Here is a 26,050-nt window from a genome sequence, read left to right as displayed (position 1 = left end):
TTGAAAACGGAACAAACCACACAAGGATAAAATGTAGGAAAAATGAAAAGACATTACGCAAGAAGTGAGTCTATAAAAATGTTGTTTTAAGAAGGATTAAAATGATCCTTTTAACGTGTGTTGATGTGGGTTTTTTTTAGGTGGTGATGTCTGTCGCTCAGCTCTACTGGCATCTGGCCCCAAAACATGAAGTCAGCGTTGTCACCAAGTCGTTGGTTCGACTCCTAAGGAGCCACAGGTAACACAAAAAATATACTACATCTGCTTTTTTGTGTCCTCTGAAGCCAGCTAGGATGAATAACTTTGTCTCTCTGTGCCTATGTTGTTGCTGCTGCTGCTGATAAGTATGTTATTTCTGTTTTTGTACACAGAGAGGTGCAGTACATTGTTCTTCAGAATATTGCTACGATGTCCATTCAGAGGAAGGTAAGTCTTGCTTGTAGACAGCAGAACAATTAATGGTATGTGTTGCATTGATGCAGGCTGTCTTCTAACCTGAGTTGTCTCCAAACAGGGGATGTTTGAGCCCTTCATGAAGAGCTTTTATGTGAGATCCACAGACGCCTCACATATCAAAACACTGAAGGTAACTGCCGTTTTATTTGGTGTATTATGTACATACTGTAGCTTATTATGGGCTCAAATAAGGGTCAGTAAGATTCTGAGCTTTTGAAGTGATGTTCAGAAATAATTTCACAGCCTTTGATTGTATATCATCCTTTATAAACCTGTGAGAAAACTGCAGGAAAAAAATTGTGGACAAATGATATAAATGGTGAAGTTACACAAATACAAGAAAGTTAAAAGTATGAGTTTAAAAGTGTGGGAACGTTGTGTATTGACTTTAACAATCAGTTTTCTGCTTCTAAAATAAAAACAAATTATTCACACATTCTCAATGTTTTAATACATTTACACAGTTGAATTTCTGCTGCAGTTTTGTCGCAGGTTTGCAAAGGACTTTTCAAAGTGTTTCTGAACATCATTTCTCAAGCTCAAAATCATATTGACACTTAATTGAGCCCATACAACAACCAACTCATACATTTATTAAACATGATTTTTTTTTTGCAGTTGGAGATCCTGACCAACCTGGCCAATGAAGCCAACATCTCCACCATCCTGAGGGAATTTCAGGTTTGTGTCTTTACTGGTAATTGACATCAACAGTCAAGGGTTAAAAGGCTACTTTGATATTGTGGGTTACACTTTGGGTGTTCTTTATTCTCTTCTCTTCATTGTCCTTGTCCTTTATCCAGACCTATGTGAAGAGCCAGGACAAGGCGTTTGCAGCTGCCACCATTCAGGCCATCGGCAGGTGCGCCACCAACATCTCCGAGGTGACGGACACCTGTCTCAACGGTCTGGTGCTGCTGCTTTCCAACAGAGACGGTAAGATGCCTTCACTGAGTGCCGATACCTGCAGTTACCCATCGTCTTAAAGTGTTTTAAAAGGGATTGCTGTCCAGGTTTGTGTCTGTTGTGAGAACGTCTTGTTTGTCTCTGCAGAGACTGTGGTGGCCGAGAGCGTGGTGGTGATTAAGAAGCTGCTTCAGACGCAGCCCACCGAGCACAGCGAGATCATTAAACACATGGCCAAGCTCTTCGACAACATCACTGTACGATTCATCTTAATGTGAATCTTCTTCTTTTTGTATATGATCAACATGGAATTCAAGACGCTAACAAATTGATAACAACGTTTTCTGCTAGCACTCAAAGATATCGCCGCTCTTTGTCTTTGTCAGGTTCCCATGGCCCGAGCCAGCATCCTGTGGCTGATGGGAGAATACTGCGAGAGGGTGCCAAAGATTGCGCCAGATGTTCTACGTAAGATGGCGAAGACTTTCACAGCAGAAGAGGACATCGTCAAGCTGCAGACAGTCAACCTAGCAGCTAAACTCTACCTGACCAACTCCAAGCAGGTACAAAACAAAATGCTAAGACCAGCACTAAGAGACTTAAAATCCTGAATTAATGATACTTATTTCTGAAAAATAGTTAAGTATCATAAAAAGGATGAATTAGATTCCTGTTATCTAAACATGAACCAGTTCATTGTTCTTTTAAAGTTTTTATTCCACAAGACACAGCAGGAACTGGAACATTTCTGCAACTCAGAGTTAAATGCCCGGTTTAAATATAGAGCTGTGAATGAAACAGCTTTAACGTAATGGTGCATCTCCAACGCTGCTTGGTGTCCACAGGCCCATTCAGTTAGATGGGGTGATTTTGGCATCTGAGCTGGGTTTATGAGCCCAGACGGCGCCTCCTCAAACGAGCACATCATTACACCTCTTGGCTCCCAGTAATGTGTCGGGAAGGAGATAAGAGGGAGAGACAAAGACGACGCAGGAAAAGGGGTCCGTTGTTGTCTTCATGGCAGCGGTGTTTTTTGTTATTATGGCTTCCTAAATAATATATGTCAATGCAAGTGTCTCTTTGTTACTGTTTTAAGGTTTTCTTTTACATATCCAGGTTGAGTTAAGGACCAGTTATGTTAGAGAAAGACAATATGGGAAGGATGAGGAGACAAAAGGGGGTGAAGGAGATGTTTGCTGATCAATCATTATGGGGCAGTTATGACAATCACACTTGCTCCCTGCTCAGTTTGATTGATTGTACATGTTTGTGGATATATTCCAGTTTCTATTGATTTTGAAGGAATAGTACAACACTGTGAGAAAAGTTTATTTAGTTTCTTGCCAAATGTTAGATGAGAAGATTGATACAACTCCCATGTCTGTGCCCTAGGTGGGCAGCTGGAGCCACGAGAGTGTTAGCGTAGCTTAGCACAAAGACCAAGCACCGGGAAGCAACTGGTGTGACTCTGTCCAAAGTTCAAAAATACATCTACCAGCACAGCTAAACCTCCTTAATCAACTTGTTTTCTGGGAATCTTAAGATACTAGCTCTACACACAAGAGTGGTATTGATCTTCTTATGTAACTCTCTGCAAGAGAACAGATAAGTATATTTCCCAAAATGTCAAACTCTTCCTTCAATGGGCTTCCATTCTGCTCTGTTAAGAGCATTTAGCAATCAGAAATGTCATGTCTTCTATTCAATGCTTTCTTGTTCCTGGTTAAAACCTGGTGCCTACATTACCCACAATGCAACTAAACACCAACAGTTTGCTCAGAGATTCAATTGTGTCATGCTATGTAAGCCAGCCAATGTAACATCAAGCCACTTGCCTCAAGCAGAGATGAGGAGTGGGATACAGAGGTCTGTTAATCTCACACCTCCAGATTCCAGATACTTGTCTCACTTGAGGTAAATTATAAGATTTCACACAGCTCCCTCTGGAGCCACTAAAGGCTTTTACACAACTATCTTCACATTTGCAGTAGTACTACGCAACACCTGGAAACAGAATTTGATGTGTAAAATCGATGGAGGTTTCATAAACATCACCCATCCCACCGATCTCTGCTCAGTGCTTGCCTTCATCCCATGTCATCCTACTCTCCAAATCTCTTCTACCTCTGCCCTCTCCGCCTCCCAGACCAAGCTGCTGACCCAGTACATCCTGAACCTCGGCAAATACGACCAGAACTACGACATCAGAGACCGCACGCGTTTCATAAGACAGCTGATAGTGCCAAACGAGAAGAGCGGCGCCCTCAGCAAGTACGCCCGGCGCATTCTACTGGCGCCCAAACCAGCCCCGGTGCTCGAGTCTGCCTTCAAAGGTACTTCATACATTTATAATGTCAACCTCTTATTCTTATTTTGAATCATATAAATCCTCTAAATAGATAGGAAATTAAGCTTAAACACTTTACTCCCCTCCTTTGTCTGTTTGTTAATACATCAAGGAGTCACCTGAATGCATATTAACAGTCTTCTATTTCACATCTAGTGGCTCCATTTCCAGTCGTATGCAAAGTTGATTCAGACGGTGGTTTTATTATTCTGGTGTGTCTGTCTCTGAAGGGCAGTTAGGTCAGACCCCTTTACCTTGGACTAATGAGATGGGTAAATTATTGAGCTAATGCTAACCTTTTTCAGACACCGAGAGGGGGAAAAAAATCTCCCTCATTTAGCTGTCTCTTTTCTCTCTCTCTCTCCCCTCTGTACCTATTGGGACAAAAAAACTGCCTTCTACAACATTAAAATTCAGAGGCAGTTTGCACCTACTGGATGTTTATGGAAAGCGTTAACCACCCCTGTCATTCTTAATATTCACAACTGAAGTCTTTTCTTTTTTTTGTTTTGTTTGCAAAGCACAGTTTTTAGAGCATACCTCCCCGAGGTACAGACACTGATTACCTTCCTGTGTTGGGAGAGAGAAGAGCGTACATGTGCACACAAACACAGAGAGTTTGATATTAAATGCATGTGCGTGATCCTCTCCGATACCTAGATATCATCTTAAAGCTCTTCAGAGTTACAGTGACATTTATCCACCGGCTCCCTCGTTAAGGATACACTGAGGTGACACTGAACCTCTCATTTCTCCACCCACTCCCTTGAACTCCATTGATAAATAAAATAAAAGATATTACAGCACCTCTCATCTTCTCAACCCACTCCTTTTTTTTGTGTTTACATTTTCCTCCCATTTTCTCCTTTCAGATCGAGATCGTTTCCAACTGGGCACTCTCTCCCACAGTCTCAATATCAAAGCGTCTGGATACCAGGAGCTCTCGGACTGGCCAGCCGTCGCTCCTGACCAGTCTGTGAGGAACGTGGAGGTCATTGAACCAGTAAGTGATCTACCATCCTTACACAATGCTTTTCATAGTTAAACTTCATACTGTATGTGCTTAATTTGGACCAACATCTGTCAATGATGATGCTATAGTTCCCTTCTGTTTTGACATTAAAACTGTAGGCGTTATTATAAAACGTTTTCTTTGTAATATGACTAAAAATACAGAGAATATAGATGTGTATTGTGACAGTCTGGCATCTGTAGTGGTATGAAAGGTATCATTATTCACGGCTGTGGTTTATAAATTCATTATAAATCATGTTAAAGTTTCTTTTATATGTTGTTTGCATTGCAGAGAATAACTTTTAGCATAGTTGTAATGATTTAAAGAACAAAGTGCCTGAACAAAGAGCAACACACTTTCAAAGGACTCATTGATAATTGTGTATCAACGTAACATCAGAGGGCATGACCATCAACACTCACAAGCACTTGTTCACCACTACCAACCAAATGAAGTGCCTGGTTGAAATGAAGTCAAACACAACAAACGAGCGGTATTTTCATTACCTTTTTTAATGTCTTTCCTCCCGAGGGGTGTTGACATCATCCAGGGTGACTCTTCTCTAAATATACAAATATATAAAGTCCCAACAGACCAGCGATTGAAAAGCTCAGAAAAGAGACAATTGATTTTAGCGTATTAAACCCAATTTACAGTTTTCTGCAAGAAGATGTGGGATGGTATCATAGCAACATTTAATAATGTCTCGGTCCTCCAGAATTAGTTAAAACACTTCTGATGTGCTAAAGATGTGATGCAAGGCAAGGTTATTTGTGCAGCACCTTCAACAGTGAAGCAATTAAAAATACTTTCCATAAAAGCGTTTAAAGTATTTAAACCTGTTTGGTGCTGTTCATACAAGTTAGGCGAGTGTGAAAGCTGTCAATTAAACTCTGGTGCGGTCCAAACAGGTGATCTTGGATCAGTTCCAATTGGGCTGTGTTGCGTTTGTTTCTGGTCTGAAAGCATGAAAAAAACACTTTATTGCTGGAAAAAATGGAAGAAACGTCAGAAAGAGCAACAGAGAAGTCATGCAATTAGATGTTGTGCATACAGAATAGACCAGATAGCAAAATAACAGAAATTCAGCATGGAGAACAGGATGGATTGATAACATGTATGAAGAATCTGATCAGGAGGGTAGTAGTACTTGTATCAGTAGTAGTAGTAGTACTTGTATCAGTAGTAGTAGTAGTAGTACTTGTATCAGTAGTAGTAGTAGTAGTACTTGTATCAGTAGTAGTAGTAGTAGCAGCAAATATGTGATTTTAACATGGAAAAAGCTAAACTACTATTGAATGCATCTGCTAACTGTGGTAACTGTCAATTAAATATAATCAATCTATATAATAAGGGAACATCATTTGGTAACCATGGTAACACTCATGCGTATCAGCACATGTGCAGGGATCTTCCCTGATTACCAAAATACACAAACAAGTGAGTGAAACCAAGCGACCACACAGTAACTATCCCTCTTTTTTTTACATCCTGTTTCTATCTGTCTGTCATTATTTATTACTTAACCTTTATTATTTTGATCTAAAAGTAAATATATCAGTTTTTTTATTGGTCCAGAATAGAACAACAGATGTGACTTCAGATAAGATATAAAAGAAACACAAGGAATCATGAAATGATGAATATAAATAGGATTAAAAAATAATACTGAAACTAAATATAGGAGAGGAATAAAAAGTACAGGGCATTTCAATATGCAATTAAATAAACCTAAATCTAATTTAATAGAAGGCACTGGCACATTGAAACATTTTAAGCCTCAATTTAAAAGCACCTTTGACCAATGAGAAGCCTGACAAATCAGTGGTTGCACTATTTTATTATGTCAAGTGAAGTTATTTGGTATTTGATAAAGCATTTTATATATATTTATATATATTTGTTTGTTTTACTCCACAAAGTTAGATGGATTAATACCTTTTTTTTGTGAGATATCTCAGTTTGGGTTGGAGAAATTAACATGCATACCTCCGTTCAGTTCAAAGACAAAAACTTTTTGTCTCTTGTTATAAGTTAAAGCACAAATTTAAAGACTTTATTTTTCAGTGAAGAATATTATTGATTCTGTTTTTTTTCTCTCAGCGCCAGCTCGAGCTTTATCATAGTTACTTAGGTGGCAGCTAATGAGGCCCCTAATAAAACAATAAACATCAATAAAGAAGAACATGAGCAGGCGTGTCAACAAACTTTATCCCTAGTTTTAAATATAATGCAGATTTAACATCTGGAAACCTGGACAAACTGGATGGTTGCAAAAACTGATTAATTATGGTTTATTGATTAGATTGATTAGAGGCAATTTGCTAAAGTTAGATGCCATTTTCTATAGTGTATCAATCTCTTCACAGACTGCTAAAGGCTAGATGCTCTACTGTTCACTTCGTGTGAATGGTTGATGACAATGCAGAATGATTTATTTCCTTCACATTAAGAACCTGGAAGGCATTTGAAATAGTTTAATTAGACAAAAATAACGCAGCTGAATAAGATGTTAAAATAACTCACAAACTAGCAGTTCGCTCATCCCTTAATTTATTAATCCTGATTGCTTCCTTCCTCCATATCTGTTCAGGTGAAAGAGTGGGTACCGTTAGTTGGGAAGACCAAACAACCGAAATCTGATGATAAGTTCTACTCGGATGATGAAGATGAGAAAGAAAAGGACGACTCTGACAGCAGTGGCAGTGAAGACAGCAGCAGCAGCAGCAGCAGCAGCAGTAGCGACGGTTTGTTTCTGTTTGTGTTTTTGTAGGTGTACGTTTTTAGTTTGTATCCTCTTTAGAGAAAATGTTACACTGCTGTCCTTGTGTGATTTGTGTATTTAAGATATAATCCTTAAAAATTCAAGCTTGGTTGAGCAAGCACAGTTTAATACTACGGCAAACACTCCTTTGGCAGTGATACATCAGAGAAGCAACTGGTGTGTCAGTTTACAGTGCAGCCAAACAAACTCACGTTGTTTTAATAAAGACATCCGTCAATATTTGGTCTTCTTACATCTCGCCATGAGCAACTGCAATCTGATTTCAGATTTGTCAGCCAACCATCAGTTGGTTACATTGTTGAGGAGCTGTAGCTTGTCACCTGCAGCTCTTCATCTAACAGCTCACCGGGATATTTAAAACCGATCCGTTGATGAAAACTGAAATACTGTCCTCAAAACCTTGTCTTGTTTTTAGATGCATTTTTGATTGACAGTTGCTGTCAGTGCTAACCTTAGTGACAAATACATCGAAGCCTCCTCATGTTTTACTAATGGAATTCTTTTAATGTGAAGCAGCAGTCGTAGGAAATAATAGGTTCGCATTAGCAGTAACTTAATACAACTCTGACACGCTGTTAAGAGGGTAAATAGTAAACAGTGAGGACAATATCAATGAGATAAAATTACAAACAGTGATGCTTGATTACATGCATGCATAGTTTCCTGTGAATCTGCTGTGCGTAGGTAGGTAGGCAATTATAATTCTCGGTGGGAGTGGCGGACTCTGCCACTAACAATCAAAACTATAATATAGAGAGGGAATTACAGAATGTAAATACATTGAGAGGCTATTAGCTTAGAAAATGTTGACCATAAAAGGTGCCAGAAACAGGGGTTTGATTTCATGAAACTATAAGGATTATAACTTGAATATATCAGGCTGGGTTTATGTTTAACATTCATACTGTATGTATGTCTGTGCAGAGTCGGGCAGTGACAGCGAGGAGGAGGAGAGCAGTGAAGAGTCAGAGAAGAGCTCCGGTGATTCTGGAAAGAGTTCAGGTGAATCTGAAAAGAGCTCGAGTGAATCTGAATCAGAGCAAAAAAAGAAGAAAAAGATGAAGAAGGCGCCGCTGAAGAAAAACAAGCCAACTGCTGCTGACAGGTACAGTGAAATCCCTGCTGTTGATTAGACTCTGAAAGCATCATTTTTCTTCCCTGTGAATTTAGTGTGTCCAGATGTTACCTGTTTCCTTCTCTTTTTCTCTTTCTCGCTTTGCTAATTAGACAGGTGTGTCTTTGTGAGAGGCACCGGAGTTGTAGTCAGTAAATGTGATCAGTGCTTTGCTGCATCAATAACTCAACCTCCATCTGTTCACAACTTCAGCCATTTTTATTATCTATATGACAACACACCTCCTGGTATGATACCTCCTTCTGTTCTGTTCTATCTTTTACCCCTCACAAGTATTTTCACTTCATCCGTTATATATACCAGGAAAAAAATCAGAATAGGAAGAGTTTTGATTCTTATACCTGCTGATTTCTTTTGTAACTTTTCAACCACAACAAGGACAAACATGGTAAGTTCTTGTGATGAAGCCATCTACACAACTTAAATACATCATTTCATTTCAATACATACGTGTTTTTTATGAAAATTCTATATTCAAAATCCACAAAATGTCATCCAGTTTTCAAAAATATTCATATTAATATAGTAAAGATAATAGGAAACCCTCCAGATCTGTTTTAAGACACATAAAAATACTAATATTCCTTGTCCCTCATTGAAAAGTCCAAAATCTACATCCAATATTCAAGTGAAGTAACAATAACAAAAACACATGTTTGACTGGGTGGGACTTTAAATAAGAATTAAAGAATGTTTGTGTTGCTGTTAACAGTGTTAATGGAGATGGAAAACTCAAATCCACCACTCAAGTTCAGTCAACAAATTCTTTGCTCACATCACTATTATTGTTCTTAATCCAAATACATGTTTTCAGAAAGTACAGGAAAAATTATTGTTATTAGGGTTGCCACTAACAATTACAGACAGGTGACAAATTAAAGGAAAAACCAACATGAATGTCTTAGTGAGGTGCTGGGACTCCATGTGCTGCCAAAACAGCTTCAGTGTGCCTTGGTATTGATTCTGCAAGTCTCTGAACTCTACTGGAGGGATGAACATCATTCTTCCAAAAGATATTCCCTCATTTGGTGTTTTGATGATGATGTTGGAGAGCGCTATCTAACACATCAGTCCAAAATCTCCCATAATTGTTCAACTGGGTTGAGATCTGGTGACTGTGAAGGTTATAGCATATGATTCACATCATTTTCATACTCATCAAACCATTCAGTGACCCCTCCTGCCCTGTGTATTGGAGCATTGTCATCCTGGAAGAGACCACTCCCATCAGGATAGAAATGTTTCATCATAGGATAAAGGTGATCACTCACAACACCTTTTGTATTGATTTGTAGGGATCCTTCACTCTAAGGGGGACAAGTGGATCCAACCCATGCCAGCAAAATGTCTCCTGCAGCATAACAGAGCCACCAGATCCCCTCACTGTAGGGGTCCAGCATTCAGACCTGGACCTGTTTTTCCTTTAATTTGTCACCCGTCTGTATTTTCATTATCGATTCATCTGTTGATTATATTTTTGATCAATTGATCAGTTGTTTGGTTCATAAAATGTCAGAAAATGGTGAAAAATGTTGATTTTCACTTTCCCAAAGCCCAAGATGACGTCCTCAAATGTCTTGTTTTGTCCCGACAAACAATCTACAACCCAAAGATGTTCAGTTTATCATCACAGAAGACTAAAGAAACCAGAAAATATTCACATTTGAAAAACTGTAACCAGAGAATTTTAGCATTTTTTTTCTCTAAAAATGATTCAAAATGATTAATTGATTTGCAAAATAGTAGGCAACTGATTTAATAGTCAACAACTAATCGATTGATCAACTAATCATTGCAGCTCTAAACCTCATTTCCTCATTTCGACCTCCTTTCTAGGAAGAAGTAACAGTGTAGTCTGTGAGAGCCATACACGCCTGTTGTACTCTCTCTTTCTCTCTCTCTTTCTCTTTCTCTCTCTCTCTCTCTCACACACACACACACACACACACACACACACACACACACACACACACACACACACACACACACACACACACACACACACACACACACTCAGGCTGGCAGAGCTGTTAGAATATCGTTAGTGTGAGTTCCATTAACAAGCTAATCAAGGAGAATTTTCCTCCAATAGCGTAACCCACATTTACATGGCTAATGGATAATGACTTTTGATTGGTCATTTAGCAGCCTGGTGTTACCAATGAATGAGATCTGAGTCATTACCACCGAATATGCTCACGCACACTCTCTAACACACTGGCAAATTTAGTTTCTTATGCACTCTACTTCATTTGCTCACGGACACACAAACTCACACAGAATGTACCTGATTTTGCTGTGTGACAGGCCGCCGGCTGACCCTGTTCTCTCCATTAGAGAGTATAATTAGAGCATCTCACCCCAGTGCTCAAACACACACAAACACGCACACACACACATACACACAGTAATTAGAGCAGCTCACCCCAGTGCTTCCACAACAAACACAGCATAATGCCCTCATTATGGCCCAGTCATTTCAGGCAGGGCCTAATCAGGCCCACAGTGATTTATATCACTTTTTCCTGTTCGCAGCAAATGAAATCTGTAGGCCAAATTAATACTGGCTTTTCATCATCGCCCAAGTTAAAAAGCCAGTTACCATCACAATTCCCCTCATTAATTTAACGGCTGAAAATCCCAGGCAGGCGGAGTAAACACTCATTATCGGGACAAATTGAAGAGGGACAGAGCAAGTGAAAGAGAGAGGAGAAAGATGGAAAAAATCTTTTTGAGTGAATGCAACATTGAATTAACTTCACAAACAAAAACAGATTGATCTCCGTTGTTTGTTCTGACCGAGGGGGCCAAGCCGAAGATTTCACTTTGGATGGAAAAGAAAACAAGATATTGTCTCTAGACTTTGTTCGTATTACGTCTGCATGAAAGCTGTTTAACTTTTATGTGAATTATGTGTAAAAAGCACAAAGTTAATCACCAGTACTGTTGTTTTTATGTGTTATTACATGTATTGATCCCGTGTCTGAGGCAGTTCTTGTGTGTTACAGTGACTCAGATGAAAACGGTAACGGACCCGTAGCCCAAGCTAGCAGCTCATCAGCCGAAAGCTCCTCCGGTTCAGAGACGGACTCCGAGGAAGACTCTGACTCAGACCCTCCCCCCGTGACGCAGAAGAAGAGCGATGTCAAGTCCAAACCCAAGGTGACGTCATGGTCTAGTTTGATTTTGTAATTAACATCATTTTAATTTGGTTCAAGGGTGAGCAGGTGGTTTAACTGGGTGGCGTAGCGTGAGATTTATAGATTTCTGCCCTGCAAAACATCACTGATTGGCAAAAGATTTAATATCATTTCATGACTCTGCAAAATAGAACATTTTTTTTTTAACATTTTTGCTATTTTCTCATGAACTCATGCTCCTACTTCAATGAGAAATATCTGATATTCAGTATGTTTCACATCATTGTCTTTCACTGTGTGTATTTGAATGCATGCGGATGCAGTTTGAACATGATTGTGAAAGAACCATAAATCCCACACACTGTTGATCACTTGTACTCACTTAATTAACAACGTTTCTTTTTCATTGTTATGATTAAAATAACAGATTAAGATGATTGTGTGGGCTTGATACAAGTATGTGCCCTTCTTTTATCAACAGAGTGGAGCACACTAGTGCTAAAAATAACTGTATAATCACACATATTAGACGTAAAAAGGCAATATATTCCTATAACTTGAATAGGAAGAAGAGTATTTAGAATGACAAATGTACTGTTAATAATAAGCTGTTACTGAGAGCTCAATAGTTTGTTATGAGAGTCTGATGTCTAAACTTACAACAGAATAAACACATATTTTGTATAAATACAATATAATGCATGTGTATGTATCCAACATATACATTAAGTTCATCAGTAAATACACCTGAAGGATATTATAATATTTAACTGAATACTCACATGTCATATGTATGTTGAAGGAGATACTGGTTTCCATAATGACCTGGAAGCTGTATTAGTTGTTTACTGAATTTCAACTTCTATATGAAAAGTTAGACATTAAAAATGGAAAATGATCCATTAATATAGATGTTTGTAGCCGTGGCAACGTACTGCGTGCAATTGTTGGTCATTATTTGGTGCTAAATACCAAAATGTAAATGATTTGGAGCTTTTCTCAAACATTTAATTATACTTAACTAAAGCTACAGGAATACATATGCATGTGTCATAGCTTTAAAACTAATGTTCATCAATGATTTAAGATATTCTATATTATGTTAATGCATGATTATACAACAGATTACATTTAAACCAGTAGAGATTATGATATTATCTAACAGGATAATGCAGAAACTCTTGTTTTAACTGAGTATTAACTCCATGATCTCTCAGGGAGTTGCTGTCCACCAGGTATACATGTAGCAGGAGCTTAGAAATCTCACTTTATACTCTGGAATATAATTTCGCTCCTCTGTTATCATCTTTATTTTAATTCTCTCTCGATCCCGTTCACCCTCTCTTCAGCCCTCCACCGTCTTCTCACCTGTTATGCTCATCACGCTATTTCTCGCCCTCCCTTCCCTTTTTTTTCTGCACTATGAAATTCTCATTTCATACAGTTTGTCATTTGGGCATGGCCTATGAATTATGCATCTCTCTCTCTCTCTCTACTCACCTCTCTCTCTCTCTCTCTCTCTCTCTCTCTTTCAGACCTCCATTTACTAACAAGGTTTCCGTCTCTGTCACCACCACCAAGCGTCAATCAGAGAAGATCTGATAAGATACGGCCTCTAACTTTGTTGTTTGTTTTTCACTCTCATTTCATCTCATCGTTTTTTTTTTTTTTTGTTTTGTTTTTTTATTTTTTTTTCCTGCCTGATCAGCCTGGAGTATGCAGAGTGGAATTTTATGCTTCTTTATGCGACTGTGAATGGAGCCTTGGTTGGTTAGGACGGTGTGGAAAAAGGGTGATAAAAGCCCTCGTATGTTTAAATGTGTTTTTATTGGGCCTGTTGTGGCGTGTGTGTGTGTGTGTGTGTGTGTGTGTGTGTGTGTGTGTGTGTGTGTGTGTGTGTGTGTGTGTGTGTGTGTGTGTGTGTGTGTGTGTGTGTGTGTGTGTGTGTGTGTGTGTGTTGTAATTCCCACAAGCCAACACCTGACAAGCCCGCCTCAGTCGCTCGAGGTGGCGTGTATCGGTTGTGACACGACACCGTGCATGACTGGCCATTGAAAAATTCCAGACATGTTGCAGATATTTTGGGATGAATGTGTCATGAATTGAGAGACGCCGTCCCGATGAATAGCACAACTGACAATTTCAATACTTTTGTTTGAGTTGTCATTTTTTTTCTCCCCCCCCCTCCCCTCCCTCCTCGTCCTCTCCCTCTTTGTTTCTCATCGTCATGTTGCTGTGTTTGTTTTTCAGGTGGAAGTGAAGTCCAAGAAGGAAGTCTCTCTACTGGATCTAGATGACTGTGAGTTTATTTCCTGCTGTAAATCAAACACGTATTAATGTGACAAACACACAGAGATTTATCACCCAACTCTGCACTTCCTCTCAGCTCTAGTTTTTTTAAGTCTGTTTTATCTTCTTTTTCTCAAATTCGGCTCAAATAAATCCTCTTTTCAACAGCAGCGGGCTGCAAAAAAACTCTGATAAATGAAATGTAATTTTAAATGCGCAGCACCAAAAGGCAGACAGAGAAAGTTAGTAAAGAAAGTCAAACATCTACCAGGTAATAACCCAGATATATTTTTCTCTGGAGATTAAAAGAGAGCTAATAGAAGCGTGAATATTGGGCTTTCGTTTGTCAGGTGGCCAGAAACACGACTTAAAATGAATGCCAATGTTGCTCCGTGATTGCTTGATGTGTAAATAAGCAACTTATAACACGTTCGCCACAACAACTCTGAATCTGGTCCTCGAACAGAAATTAACATCCACCCTTTACATAGAATTTTTGCCTTTTTGGCACACCCAAATGGAAAAGCTTATAACAGCAGAACTGTAAAGCCATGATGCATGTATTAGTCTTCATTTGACAAGTGACAACTTGTTTCTGGAAATGTGTTTGTTTAGCATGTGGCTAAAACACAAACACAACTACATCAGTTCAAATAAGGCTCAGAAAAGTGTTTTTGGTCCTCGTCTATAATGAGTCATAGTTGAATAACAGTAATTAAGACATGCTTTATGCCAAAACTATGCAGAACATTTACCTTCTACATCTTGTCAACCCGTATAATCCAGACCTCTAGGTCTAACCTTATGGGAGTTTTTAGTTTGTGGAGTCACTGGTGTCCCTGAACCTCTCCAATCATCTCAAATTGGCCAAATTGTGCCAATTGCTTTAACTCATTACTGCGTGATGCTACCACTTACAGCTGGCTTAAGCTGGTTGCCGGTGACCCAGTGGATGTTAAGAGGTTAAAGTTTCCCTTTTATAGTCTGCATTAAGACTTTAACAGGATTCTTCTTTAATCTACTGTAGATAATATAAATACCAAGTTCATGTAAATCCTGATCAACATGATATTGTATCTAATGATAATGTCCCCAAATGAAGAGAATCATGCAGACCCTGGCTACTGTGTCTCATTGTGTGCCAGACAACTCTTTCAACTGTCTCAACTCTCCAGATCAAACATACAGATAAATAGTATTATATTTATTTGTGTTACTTTATGTAAATGAAAGAATTATCCCGTCATTTAAAACACTTTAATATCCATGGCTGTAACCTGTCTCACAAACATGAATAGGTGGTAGATTAACAGAAATGATAATTATGATTTTTATAAGGCAACAACAACAACAACAGCAGTACTTCAATCATTTATCCAGGCCGTTGTTTATCTTGTAGTTGTGAGTCATAGTTTTTGCCAAATGAGTTTTCCAGTAACATAATCTGCTTTAACTCTTGTGAACACTTGTGTATTAATGTGGCCTCAAATACAATACTCTAACAAACCAAAATATTGAAAACATACAGACCTGCATCCCCAGTAGACCTGTAAAACTACCTTGCCCCCCATTTGAACCTATCACAGTCCCTGTTTATAAGAGGATTGTTTGTCAGTTCCTGTGTTTTTGTTTTTTAGCTTTTTCTGCAGCCTCCAAGTGACCAAAAGTCACTTCTGTTAAAATCTTTTTTTTTTTTAAATTTGAGTCTTTTGCCCCCCCCCCTAGAGACATTGTGAAAGACAGACATCAGTGCCACAGCTCATAGTGACTTTAATAAGCGCCCGTTCTCAGTCGTGTTTTCTTTGTGTCCTTTCAGTTTCTCCAGCAAACACAAACGCACCAAAGTCTTCGCTCCTCTCTTCGAGCCTGCTGTCGGACCTGGAAGGCCTCTCTCTCTCCAACATCTCCTCCACCATGCAGGTTAGTATACTGGTCGTACGTCTGCATTAGAAACACAGGATGACATTTCCTCCATCAACGTGTGCTTTGATTTTCCTTTTTTTTTTTTTTTTTTTTTTTTTTTTTTGTCTGTCTGACACTGACAGAACAGCGGAGCGACATATGAGATGGTGAAATGAGCATCTCTCTCTCCCTTGTGGAACATTTCTGCTCCAGATGCCAACTATTGACCTTTTCTGCCTTCTTATATTTATAGCCAGTCAGGACGATACAACCGCTCTCCCTGTTTCCTGTATCTCTTATAGTCTGTCTTTCTCACCCCTCGCTCTGTCTTTTGCTCTTCCACACCCTTGAACTCTATTTCTGTGTCTCATCTATAAGTCCTCCCTCTCTCTCCGTCTCTCTGCCTCTCTCTCTCTCTCTCTCTCTCTCTCTCTCTTATCTCTCCTCCTCCTCCTCCTCCTCTGTCACCTTCCATCTCTCTCTGTCAGATGTTGTGTCCCTCGTGTCTCTGTGTTGTGTATATCTGATGGTTGACCTTTCCTAGTGTGACGGCTCCTTTCTCTCCTCCAGTATGTGAGCGGTTCTCTACGTCTGTGTGTATTTTGTGTCTTGTCTTCACCCCCACCACTCCTCCTCCTCCTCCTCCTCCTCCTCCTCCAGGGAGGAAAATGTCCAGACCATTCTTTCTGCTGTTGCTGTGTCTATTTTGTATCTCACAACCAGGTCTTTTAAATCAGAAATGATTCAGATTTTTGAACATATGTACAGTAGAGCTGCAACAATCAGTCGGTTGATAGAAAAATTAATCAACAGATATTTTGATAATCGCTCAGTTGTCAGTTTTTAAGCAAAAATGCCGAAAAATTGATGGTTGCAGCTTCTTAAATGAGAGAATTTGCTGCTTTTCCTTCTTTTAACGTTATAGTAAGTTGAATATCTTTGAGTTTTAGACTGTTGCACAAAACCAGATATCTGATGTAGGAATTGGCACTAGACTGAGCGATTAATCGATTAATCAAGAAATAATTGGCAGATTAATCGATATATTAAAAATAATTGATACTTGCAGCACTAATGTACAACATTCACACATGTCGTTTTTTAATTTGCTTTAATTTGATATATTTAAGTCTTTTTCTGTCAATAAGTTACTCATAAATCTAAACAGGGCTGTTGTTACTTAACAATTAATCAATAGATATTCGTTTCTATTAATCATTTAGTCATTTAATCAGGAAAATGTCTGAAAACTGTCAGAAAAATACCATCACAAGTTCTCAGATTGCAAGGCTTTAAATGATTAAATGATTCTGAGTCATTTCCGTCTTCTATTAATCAAACGTTTCAGCACAAAATCTAAACTCTTCTACAATATTCAGAAAGATGCGACATGCGATGTGACAATGAGAGTAGAATTGGTTTTATTTTTTAATTCTGAACTTTACTACATATTGCCAACCTTCTGACATACACAAGTAAGTACCTGACTCTTAATATTTACCTTTTATCAGTCACTCATGTAATAGGTATCATATGTACAGAGTAGACAGAAGTAGCAGTAGTAGAATTACAATATTAAGTAAATTAAGTACATAATGTATAATATCAAGTAAATATTAAGTGTAATAAGTTAGAATTTTAGGAAAAGTGTAAAGTGTAAATATATATTTTTTTAAATAACAAATTTCAAGCAATATTGTTTATTTTAGATACATTTAAAGTCTCTAAAACTTGATAAGTTTATGTTAAAGAAGCTTTAAACTGATGTAATTTCTCAGAGTCAATATGAAGTCTACATGTGTGAACGGCCTCTACAGCGTCCCAGCTCCGCTCTACTCTCTACTCGGCTTTGCGGTTAGTTACTCTATATTCTGCCGTCAGTCCTGCCCGCCTGTCACTCAGTATGATTGACAGCTGCTCTCAGGCCAGCGTTTATGCAGCGCCAGTCTTGTTAGTCACTCTCTCCTCCTCAGGTGAAGGCCAGGGAGTAATAGAGAATAGAAATGCAGATTAGAAACAGGGAACTTTTTTTTTTGCGCATCAACATCTGATTTAGAGTCCATTCTATGCATAAATACATGATGGGCATCAGGATTCATAGACAAGGGTAAATAACCTCACCTTTATTCACATACGCCCCTCCCCTTAGCTTCTGAGACATGCATGCACACACTTACATATCAGCTCTCTCACACACACACACACACACACACACACACACACACACACATTCACACACATACACACACTGGCCCCAGTGTCATTTCTATTTCTCAGCAATCTGCCCACAGAGGCAGCGAGTCTGTCTCAGCTGAGCGCTCGGGCCCTTTTAGAGAATTACTGCATGGTTATCAAAGGCATTTAGATTAACCCTGGTCACTGTCTTTGACCCACCTCCTCTTCTGTCTCCTCCTCCTCCTCCCCAGTTTCTGCATGCTACTGCTCTCTCTAATAACATTTTGACATTAGGATCTCTCACAAATGCCTCTTAAATCCACCCCCCCCCACCACCACCACCACCCCATCCCTACCCCGAACCTCTTCCGACCGCTGTCCGTGTGTGCGGCGGGGTGGCTGAGGCTGATAACTTTTCATTCATAATTAGCAGTCAGCGAATGGGGCTGCGTTGGGGGGAAATTGAACTGTCAGCGGCGGGGCGCAGGGCGTTTGACCCCATCACGCCCAGAGGGGGCCATCATAATTTGTTCATTTGGTGTCCATCAGGCGGGCGCCAGCTCACCCCCTCCTCCTCCGTCGTCTCCCTCCTCGCCCCTCTGACCTTCCCGTAGTGGGCGCTCTGGGTTCACATCTAATTATGAATCAGCAGAAGGACCCCCGAGCTCCAGATATAGCAGCCCCTGCCCTCTAAACCTCTCGCTGCCACTCAAACTGCAGAGGTTGCCTCTTAAATAGGAATAAATGCCCACACGGAAACAGCCAGTCAGTGCACCGGTCTATGCAGCCAGCGGGTAGTTTGGGGAATGGTTGTGTTTTAATGCAGCTGTTGCAACATTTCTTTGCTTATTAGTTAGTTTTAGTAACTATGTAGATGCAGGTTTTTGTCTCTGTGCCTTTTATATTTATTTATAGGCATTTTATCCTGGATGGAGAAGTCCTTACTTTTTCCGTCCACTTCCTTTTAATCTTTGTTTTTATGCTTTTCCGAGGTGACATTCCCGAGTTCATGACAGTGATCCGTCCAAAAAAAACCTCTATTATCACATGTGTGATTCTTCTTCTGTGTCTAGAACAATTACTTGATCACAGCCAGAAGAGGTTTTATTGTTTTCATCGTCTGCCGCAACAAGCGAGACTTCAGCTTGTCTCAACAAACCACTTAGCTGTTATTTACTGTAAATAAGACCTGAATTTAGGTCTCAACCCTTGATTTTTGTAAACTGTAAACATGATTATGTTGCCATGTTTATGCCTACATGAACACATTGCTGTCATATTTTTGCAGCTTGTTTCTTTCGGTAAGTATTCACATTCACAGTTTTACGTCAGAAGTATTATCAGCAGAATGTACTGAAAGTATCAAAAGTACTGATTTTGTTTTCAGTGTGTTTCAGAGTGTTTTAATATTATATGATTGTGATTATTATTAATGATGTACTGACATGTAATCAGCATTTTGATGTTAGCTGGTCAGGCTGTAGCTAATTTTAACTACTTTATATTATCATATTATGTTTTGCTTTACTGTAAAAAATTCTCCATCTTACAAAGTAATAATTATTTAGTTATTTACTCCTGTCTTTTTTCTTAAAATAATAATGAGTGAATCAATATCAATATATCATTAGTGTTAGTTTATGTTTCATATAGAAATCAACTTGTTTCTAGAATTTTCTAGAAATAACTGTAAGAATCTTGCAATAAGCCAAAATGATGGATTGCAAGAGAAAAAAAACCTTACTATACAATCTGTGAAACCAGTTGATATGATCTCACCTCTATGGCAGATATTTTCAGTTGCTTTGGGACTCAATAAAACAATGGACTACAAAGTATATTAATATTTTCCTCTGAAATGTAGTAGATTAAAATTATCAAGTAGGAGGAAATGAAAAAACTCAAGTAAACACTGGTTTCGCTCATGTCATTCACAAGTACATTGCATACAGTATGTAATGTGATCCATGAGAGCAACAAGCATCAATAATCTCACATGATTCATGTACAAAAGTGTATTTACATGTCTCTAAACTTTAAATGATTTAGCGGTCTTAATTTAAATGTCTCAGAAAGACGTTTTGGACTGTGGTCGGCTCCTAAACTGCTGTCTGTCTCTGCATTTGCTTCTATTAAATAGTTTCACACTAACACAAAGGAACGAGTGACAGTTCAACAATACTTGCAAAGCTAGATGAAGGACACCACCGTTTCTGAATGTTAGCTGTCTATTATTGCTAATGTTCTTTAATGGAAAATTTCGAAATTAATCATTTAAGAATACCTAATTTACTGACAAATTGGCATAAATGAACTAACCTCTGTCTGTATGCGCTGGAGAGACTTCTTGTTATATTAAAGTAGTTCTAGATGGCTGTAGTAACATTTATTTAATTCAATTTGCAGTCAAGGTCTTTGTGACGCCCCTCAATTAATTGTCATCTCCTGACTGAAGGGAACAATTAGGCCCTAAAAGTCAAACACATGTCCCTTACCTTAATCCTCACAACTCTTGTAGGGCATAATGAAATCCTGTCGCCGCTGTTGCAGAGAGACAGTGTCTGAAAAAAAAAAAAACAGAAATGGATTTTCAATATATGCCCATACATCTCTGTACTCCCCACACCCCCTTTCTTTTAAATTGGCCGTCTTATGCACACGGCACAAGGCTGCCCGGCTCCGGTTAGCCCCTTTTGAATATGTCAGCGGGATTTTCAGGTCATTTGCCAGAGAGGATGCTGGGAGCGTTGCGTCCGGGCTCTGAAGGTGACTGGTGTCTGTGTCATCCATCACAGGAGCTTCCTTTAAGTTGATGCATAATAGAGCCTCTCAATCAACTTCCTCCCTCATTGTCACCTCCCGCCTTCCTGTCCAGGGTGGAGAATGGGAGCCAAAGGAGAAAAAAAAAAAAAAAAAACAGAAAGGGAGACTGACAGAGAAGTCAAGGTTACATCCCTCTTCTTCTCTTATTTACACTTGAGGTGTTATGGACTCGCGCTACGCAACAGGGCAACACTAGATGGAAAGGGGTGAAGGGGCTTTGTGTGGGCACTTGTGTCAGGCTTTAACTGTCCACTGTGTCAAATTGGTGATAATAAGCAGTTTGAAGCCCTGTCTGGTCGCCGTTCCTTCCCTCTCGTCGTCGCCGCCGCCTGCTCGGGGCGAGGCGACAGACAGGACCTTGAAGCAGGATGTGTCTGTCAGGGAGGTAAATCTCTGTTGTGATGGGGTGGCAAACATTACGGCCAGCTTTATCGACACCGACTGCTCTGACACATCCAAAAGTGGCCCAATAAATTTGCAGACTGGCGGCGGTGTGACGGGCGCTTGTGAGGGCAAAGCAGCGTTACAGCACAGCACAGCAACAAATGTTTGTTTGACCTCCTTTTACGGGCGCTTTGGCGGTCCTGGCACTGGAGACGCCGCTCGCCTGTCAAGGGGACCGGGGGAGGGATTGTGTTGTTGATCGGAGAGTTTATTCTGTATCTGATGTGTCAAGGCCTGGCTATTGTCTTGTTTATACTGGTGCCAGTATGATACCCAAACTGTGGCACTCGGCTCCAAGCTTATTCATTCTTACTGAAGATTTTTATCTTTTAAAAAACGCGTCACAAGTATGTTTTCTTTTTAGAAAAATGCAAAGTAATTTCCTAAAACAGTTGGACACTGTAGTTTTTGGGAAATGTTATTCAAACAAGAGTAAATGGTGAATTTGTTGGGGACTATTTTCACAGGTTAATATTAATTTGGTGCTTTATTGAGTATTTATGGCAACAGGACTGTGTATGTTTGATTGACTTAAAATAAATTACAGTGTTTTGTGGCTCAGTGATGTCATTGTAATAGTTTTTAGCCTATGAATGGACAGTTTCAGTCTGTTGGCGAGTCAGTTCACTACTTTGGTCCACACTGAAATATCTCAACAGTTATTGGATGGATTGCAGTGAAATTTTGTACAAATATTCATGGTGTTCAAAGGATGAATTCTGATTGCTTTGGTGATCCCCTTGACTTTTCATTTAGCACCACCAGCAGTTAAAAGCTTGCACTTATACAATGAAATATCTCAACATATGCTCAATGGATTTGCACAAAATTTTGTACGAACATTCATGCTGCTCAGATGATGAATCCCTGTGACTTCGGTGAACCCATAACTTTAGTACCACCACAAGGTTGACAGTCGTGGTTTTTGAGTGAAATGTGTTGACAACTATTGGATGGATCGTCATTAAATGTGGTCCCCTTCAGAACGATTGATAATAACTTTGGTGATCCCTTCATTTTTCATTTAGTGCCATCATCAGGTCAAACTTTTAATTTGTCCGATACTTTTATGACATAATACCTACAAAACTATTGACATTCACATCAGCATCTTCTGTACTTTGTGCTTAGTGCTAATTAGCATGCTAACATGGTGAACATGGTAAGCATTATATCATCAGCATGTTAACATTGTAAGCATTACTTAGTAGTTAGTAGGATAAAATAACATTTGGTTTTGGTCTTTTCATAGTCTTATTTGGCAATGAGAAAATATACTTTACCTAAATATATGTCTAACATAAGCAAAGTTTTAGGAAATAGAAAGAAATTAAAAAATAAGTAAACGAGATTAAAGAGGATTCAGTTTTCCAATACTACATTTTTCAATAGCCTGAAGGTTGGTGAAACAGTAACATATTTTATGATAATTACTTATGTTTACATCATTTTCTAAGTAAATTTATCTAACCTTTTACATAAAGTGACTGTTAAACCTGTTGCTTTTTTCATGTCTTGCTGCTACAGTACAGTGATAGCGACTGTTAGATTTCTCCTGAACAACCTCGACCTCTGAAGTGAACACACTGAAACTCATCTCCACAGCTCCTGCTGTATGTCAAACCAATTCTTCATCCTCACACAGCACATGATAAGTCAGAGGATGCCTCGTACATTTCTCACCCGAGTCAGAACACGCTGGCAGTACGTCCAGCTTCAATAAAACAATGTACACTGACACCACTCAACACTTTGAGCTGTCAGGGCTGCATGTTTTCACAGCGTTTCTTCACATCATATTCTCAGTCATATTTAATTAGCTTAATTAGTTTGTACACCTCGCTTAATCATTTAAGTCTGTTATTTACAGAATCTTTTTTTGAACCACTGGTTGACTTTTCATATAACGCTAGATGTCATACTCCTTTACCTCTCGACTTTGTCACTCTTTGAGAGTTACAATTGTTATTTTATAACATTTTGAGGTTTGAAATAGCAATTTTCAGAGCTCATGTTTATTTGCATTTGGATGACATACATTTGTGTACATGTTGGGTCCGTGTTGGGTGTATGAATACGTTCAGGCTAAGTGTTTTAGAGGGTGTGAAAAGGCTGTTTCTGTCCTGTTGTTTTGAACTAATTAGTGCTGTCACTCAAGACACAAGAACCTCTGACTTTTATTGAAGAGTGAAGAAACTACTCAAAGTCGGCATACTTTTGTGGTGATTTTATTAGTTTGTGGTAAGCTTATGCATATTCTCTGATTATTCTCAATATTTAACAGTAGAATATGTATATCGTGTTGTTTGGTGTTGTGTGGACCCACCCGCCTTATCTTTTTAACAGGAGCTGTTTAAGTGAAAAGCTGAAAGCCGCCACATGTAAACAACATTCATCTAAGTAACAAGATGTTAATTTTTAGAAGGGAAAAAATCCTCCACCACCACGTCCACCTCCTTTTCTTCTCTCGTCCAAACGTAATGCAATTTCCTGCTTCTGAAAAGGTAAAAGCTCCTTTTTAAAAAGGCCTGCGAATGGCAGGTTTGGCCCATGCAGGCTCTTGTGTTTCTATTCATTAGTTTTTTTTATTCAGCCTGGTTTGACTGAGCATCCAGCCCATTTCCATCTCACTGGGCTGATTGAGGACATATCTTAAATGGGCTCCTCTTTACCCTACAGAGTTAATGAAGGGAGGTGTGTGTGTGTGTGGGGGGGGGGTTTATCAGCCAACCCTCTGTCCCACTCCACTCAGAAGTGGTGCTTCTCTGGCTGCTGATTGGACACAGTGAATTGCACAAATATAGGTGATGGAAAGACCGGAGATTCTTGTATTAATCTGTTCTCTTGTGTGGATGCATTTGTGCTGTAATGTACGACGCGTCCCTGGATGTAGTGTTGATGCGGACGATTTAATGCTTCTGGGCAATGTTCTGTTTCTTCCATCTCCACTTCTGCTTTTAAGCTGTTGTTTCTAGATCCAGCGCTGTTAATTTTACCAGGATGTCTGCACAAAACTGCTGTGCAAAATCACACTTAACATCAGTGTTTTTTGGGGTTTATCATATTAACCATTACTCTCTGCCTTTCATATGTTCTTCTAGGTCACCACTCCATCTTTCGGTCCTGTGAAAACCTATGAGCTGCTTCACCATATGACAGGAAAAGGCCTTTCAGCGAAGTACCATTTCCCCAGGCAGCCCTGTCTGTACCAGCCCAGTATGGTGGCTGTACAGGTCATACTGACCAACAGCTCAGACCACAGCCTGGAGGAGATCCATATAGGAGACCGGAACCCAGCGAGCCTCAACATCCACTGCTTTAACACCATCGGTGAGTATGAGCGCAACACAGGTCAAATATTCCACCGCCAACTCATCTAAGACCCTCTTAAGTAGTAAAAATATGCTTTTTATGTTCTTAACAAATTCATCTAACAAGTTAATGTAGAACATCACCTGTCAGACGGTGCCGTACAGTAGAGATGGACAATATGGATACAATATTCTATCACAGTATTTGTGGTTTTATATTGATATATCAATACACTCACCAAGCACTATATATAGGAACTCCTGGGCAATCTAATAAAGTGTTCCTAATATTTTGTCCACCTCATTAACATACATGAGGGTGGCAAAATATTAGGAACACTTTTCAATATAATAAACTCCAGTACACAAGTCTTAAGTAGGAACCAGTGGGCTTAAGAGTAAAAGCCTCAAGATAAACAGTATAAACAGTATAGTGAGATCTCTCTAAGTTCACAAATTTCACAGCACTACTCCACTCGTCCTAATGCAAAAGTTCTCCTGAGATACAATTAATCCAAGAAGAAGAGAGTCCTATCCTTTAAGCCTTTTGTCATAAAAGGGAAACATGAAATTAAATAACGTAAATCCCACATTTGTGTATCTTGTCTACACAAATTGCTTACAAACTCCCCCATCAGGCTCTTGGAAGAGGTCAAAATGGTTTTCTCCAGCTGTTTGCATTTTTCAGACTGTTTTTTTGAGCTCCTCATCATCTGTAATTGTGGTAAAGATGTTGGAAGATGCTTTTGACCCGTTTTCACTTGTCATAAATGTATTTCCTTTGTGACAGTAAAAGACGTTGCATGAGCTGTAAAGAAACTCCTGGAGGTTAAACTGGGCTTTTAGGGCTGACTAACTCTTAAGCCCAGTTCACACCAAAGACTCACAACGAGACAAGTTGAAACTACTTGCAATACGCTGGTCTGTAAAACCTGCCAGTTTACACCAATGAGATAAGATGAGATGTTGTATCATCTCCATAGCAACAATTCTTTATACTTCTATTCTAACTGCTGGCTTTTCAGGCTTTTTTTGTAGCTGGATGTAAGTTGTATTGTCTCAATATATGAATGAGGATAGTGATACTTGCTACAGTTGCAATTCTAGTATTGATGAAACGGCAAAAACATGAAAAAAATGAGAGGCTCCAGGCTCTCTTATCCTCCATCCAAAACTCTGCCATTTCCATCAGCTGACAGTTTACTGACTTGACCAGCTGACTTCACTACGAGCTGATTGGCTGTTGAAACAGGTGACGTACCTTATGTTCGAGCTGAGACGGGGCAGTCCACACTGCTGCAACTTTTCCCTGCAATGTCCTA

General features: G+C 39.3%; 1 protein-coding gene across 1 annotated transcript in view; it reads left to right on the top strand.

Annotated features, from left to right (window-relative positions):
• The window catches only part of ap3b1a (adaptor related protein complex 3 subunit beta 1a), a 66,112-nt gene that overhangs the window by 22,248 nt on the left and 17,814 nt on the right, over window positions 1-26,050 (top strand). Inside the window, exons 9-23 of the mRNA XM_044333598.1 lie at window positions 141-238; window positions 372-426; window positions 515-586; window positions 1,075-1,137; window positions 1,260-1,392; window positions 1,510-1,619; window positions 1,749-1,925; window positions 3,509-3,695; window positions 4,582-4,712; window positions 7,318-7,471; window positions 8,434-8,614; window positions 11,653-11,806; window positions 14,035-14,083; window positions 15,890-15,993; window positions 24,519-24,747. Coding sequence (XP_044189533.1) covers window positions 141-238; window positions 372-426; window positions 515-586; window positions 1,075-1,137; window positions 1,260-1,392; window positions 1,510-1,619; window positions 1,749-1,925; window positions 3,509-3,695; window positions 4,582-4,712; window positions 7,318-7,471; window positions 8,434-8,614; window positions 11,653-11,806; window positions 14,035-14,083; window positions 15,890-15,993; window positions 24,519-24,747 — 1,897 coding nt within the window. The remainder of the gene's footprint in view (window positions 1-140; window positions 239-371; window positions 427-514; window positions 587-1,074; window positions 1,138-1,259; window positions 1,393-1,509; window positions 1,620-1,748; window positions 1,926-3,508; window positions 3,696-4,581; window positions 4,713-7,317; window positions 7,472-8,433; window positions 8,615-11,652; window positions 11,807-14,034; window positions 14,084-15,889; window positions 15,994-24,518; window positions 24,748-26,050) is intronic.

The sequence above is a fragment of the Thunnus albacares genome, chromosome 18 (assembly GCF_914725855.1).
Source record: "Thunnus albacares chromosome 18, fThuAlb1.1, whole genome shotgun sequence".
In the NCBI taxonomy this organism is placed as follows: Eukaryota; Metazoa; Chordata; class Actinopteri; order Scombriformes; family Scombridae; genus Thunnus; species Thunnus albacares.
The sequence above is the reverse complement of the archived record's forward strand: the minus strand, read 5'-3'. Positions and strand labels throughout refer to the sequence as shown.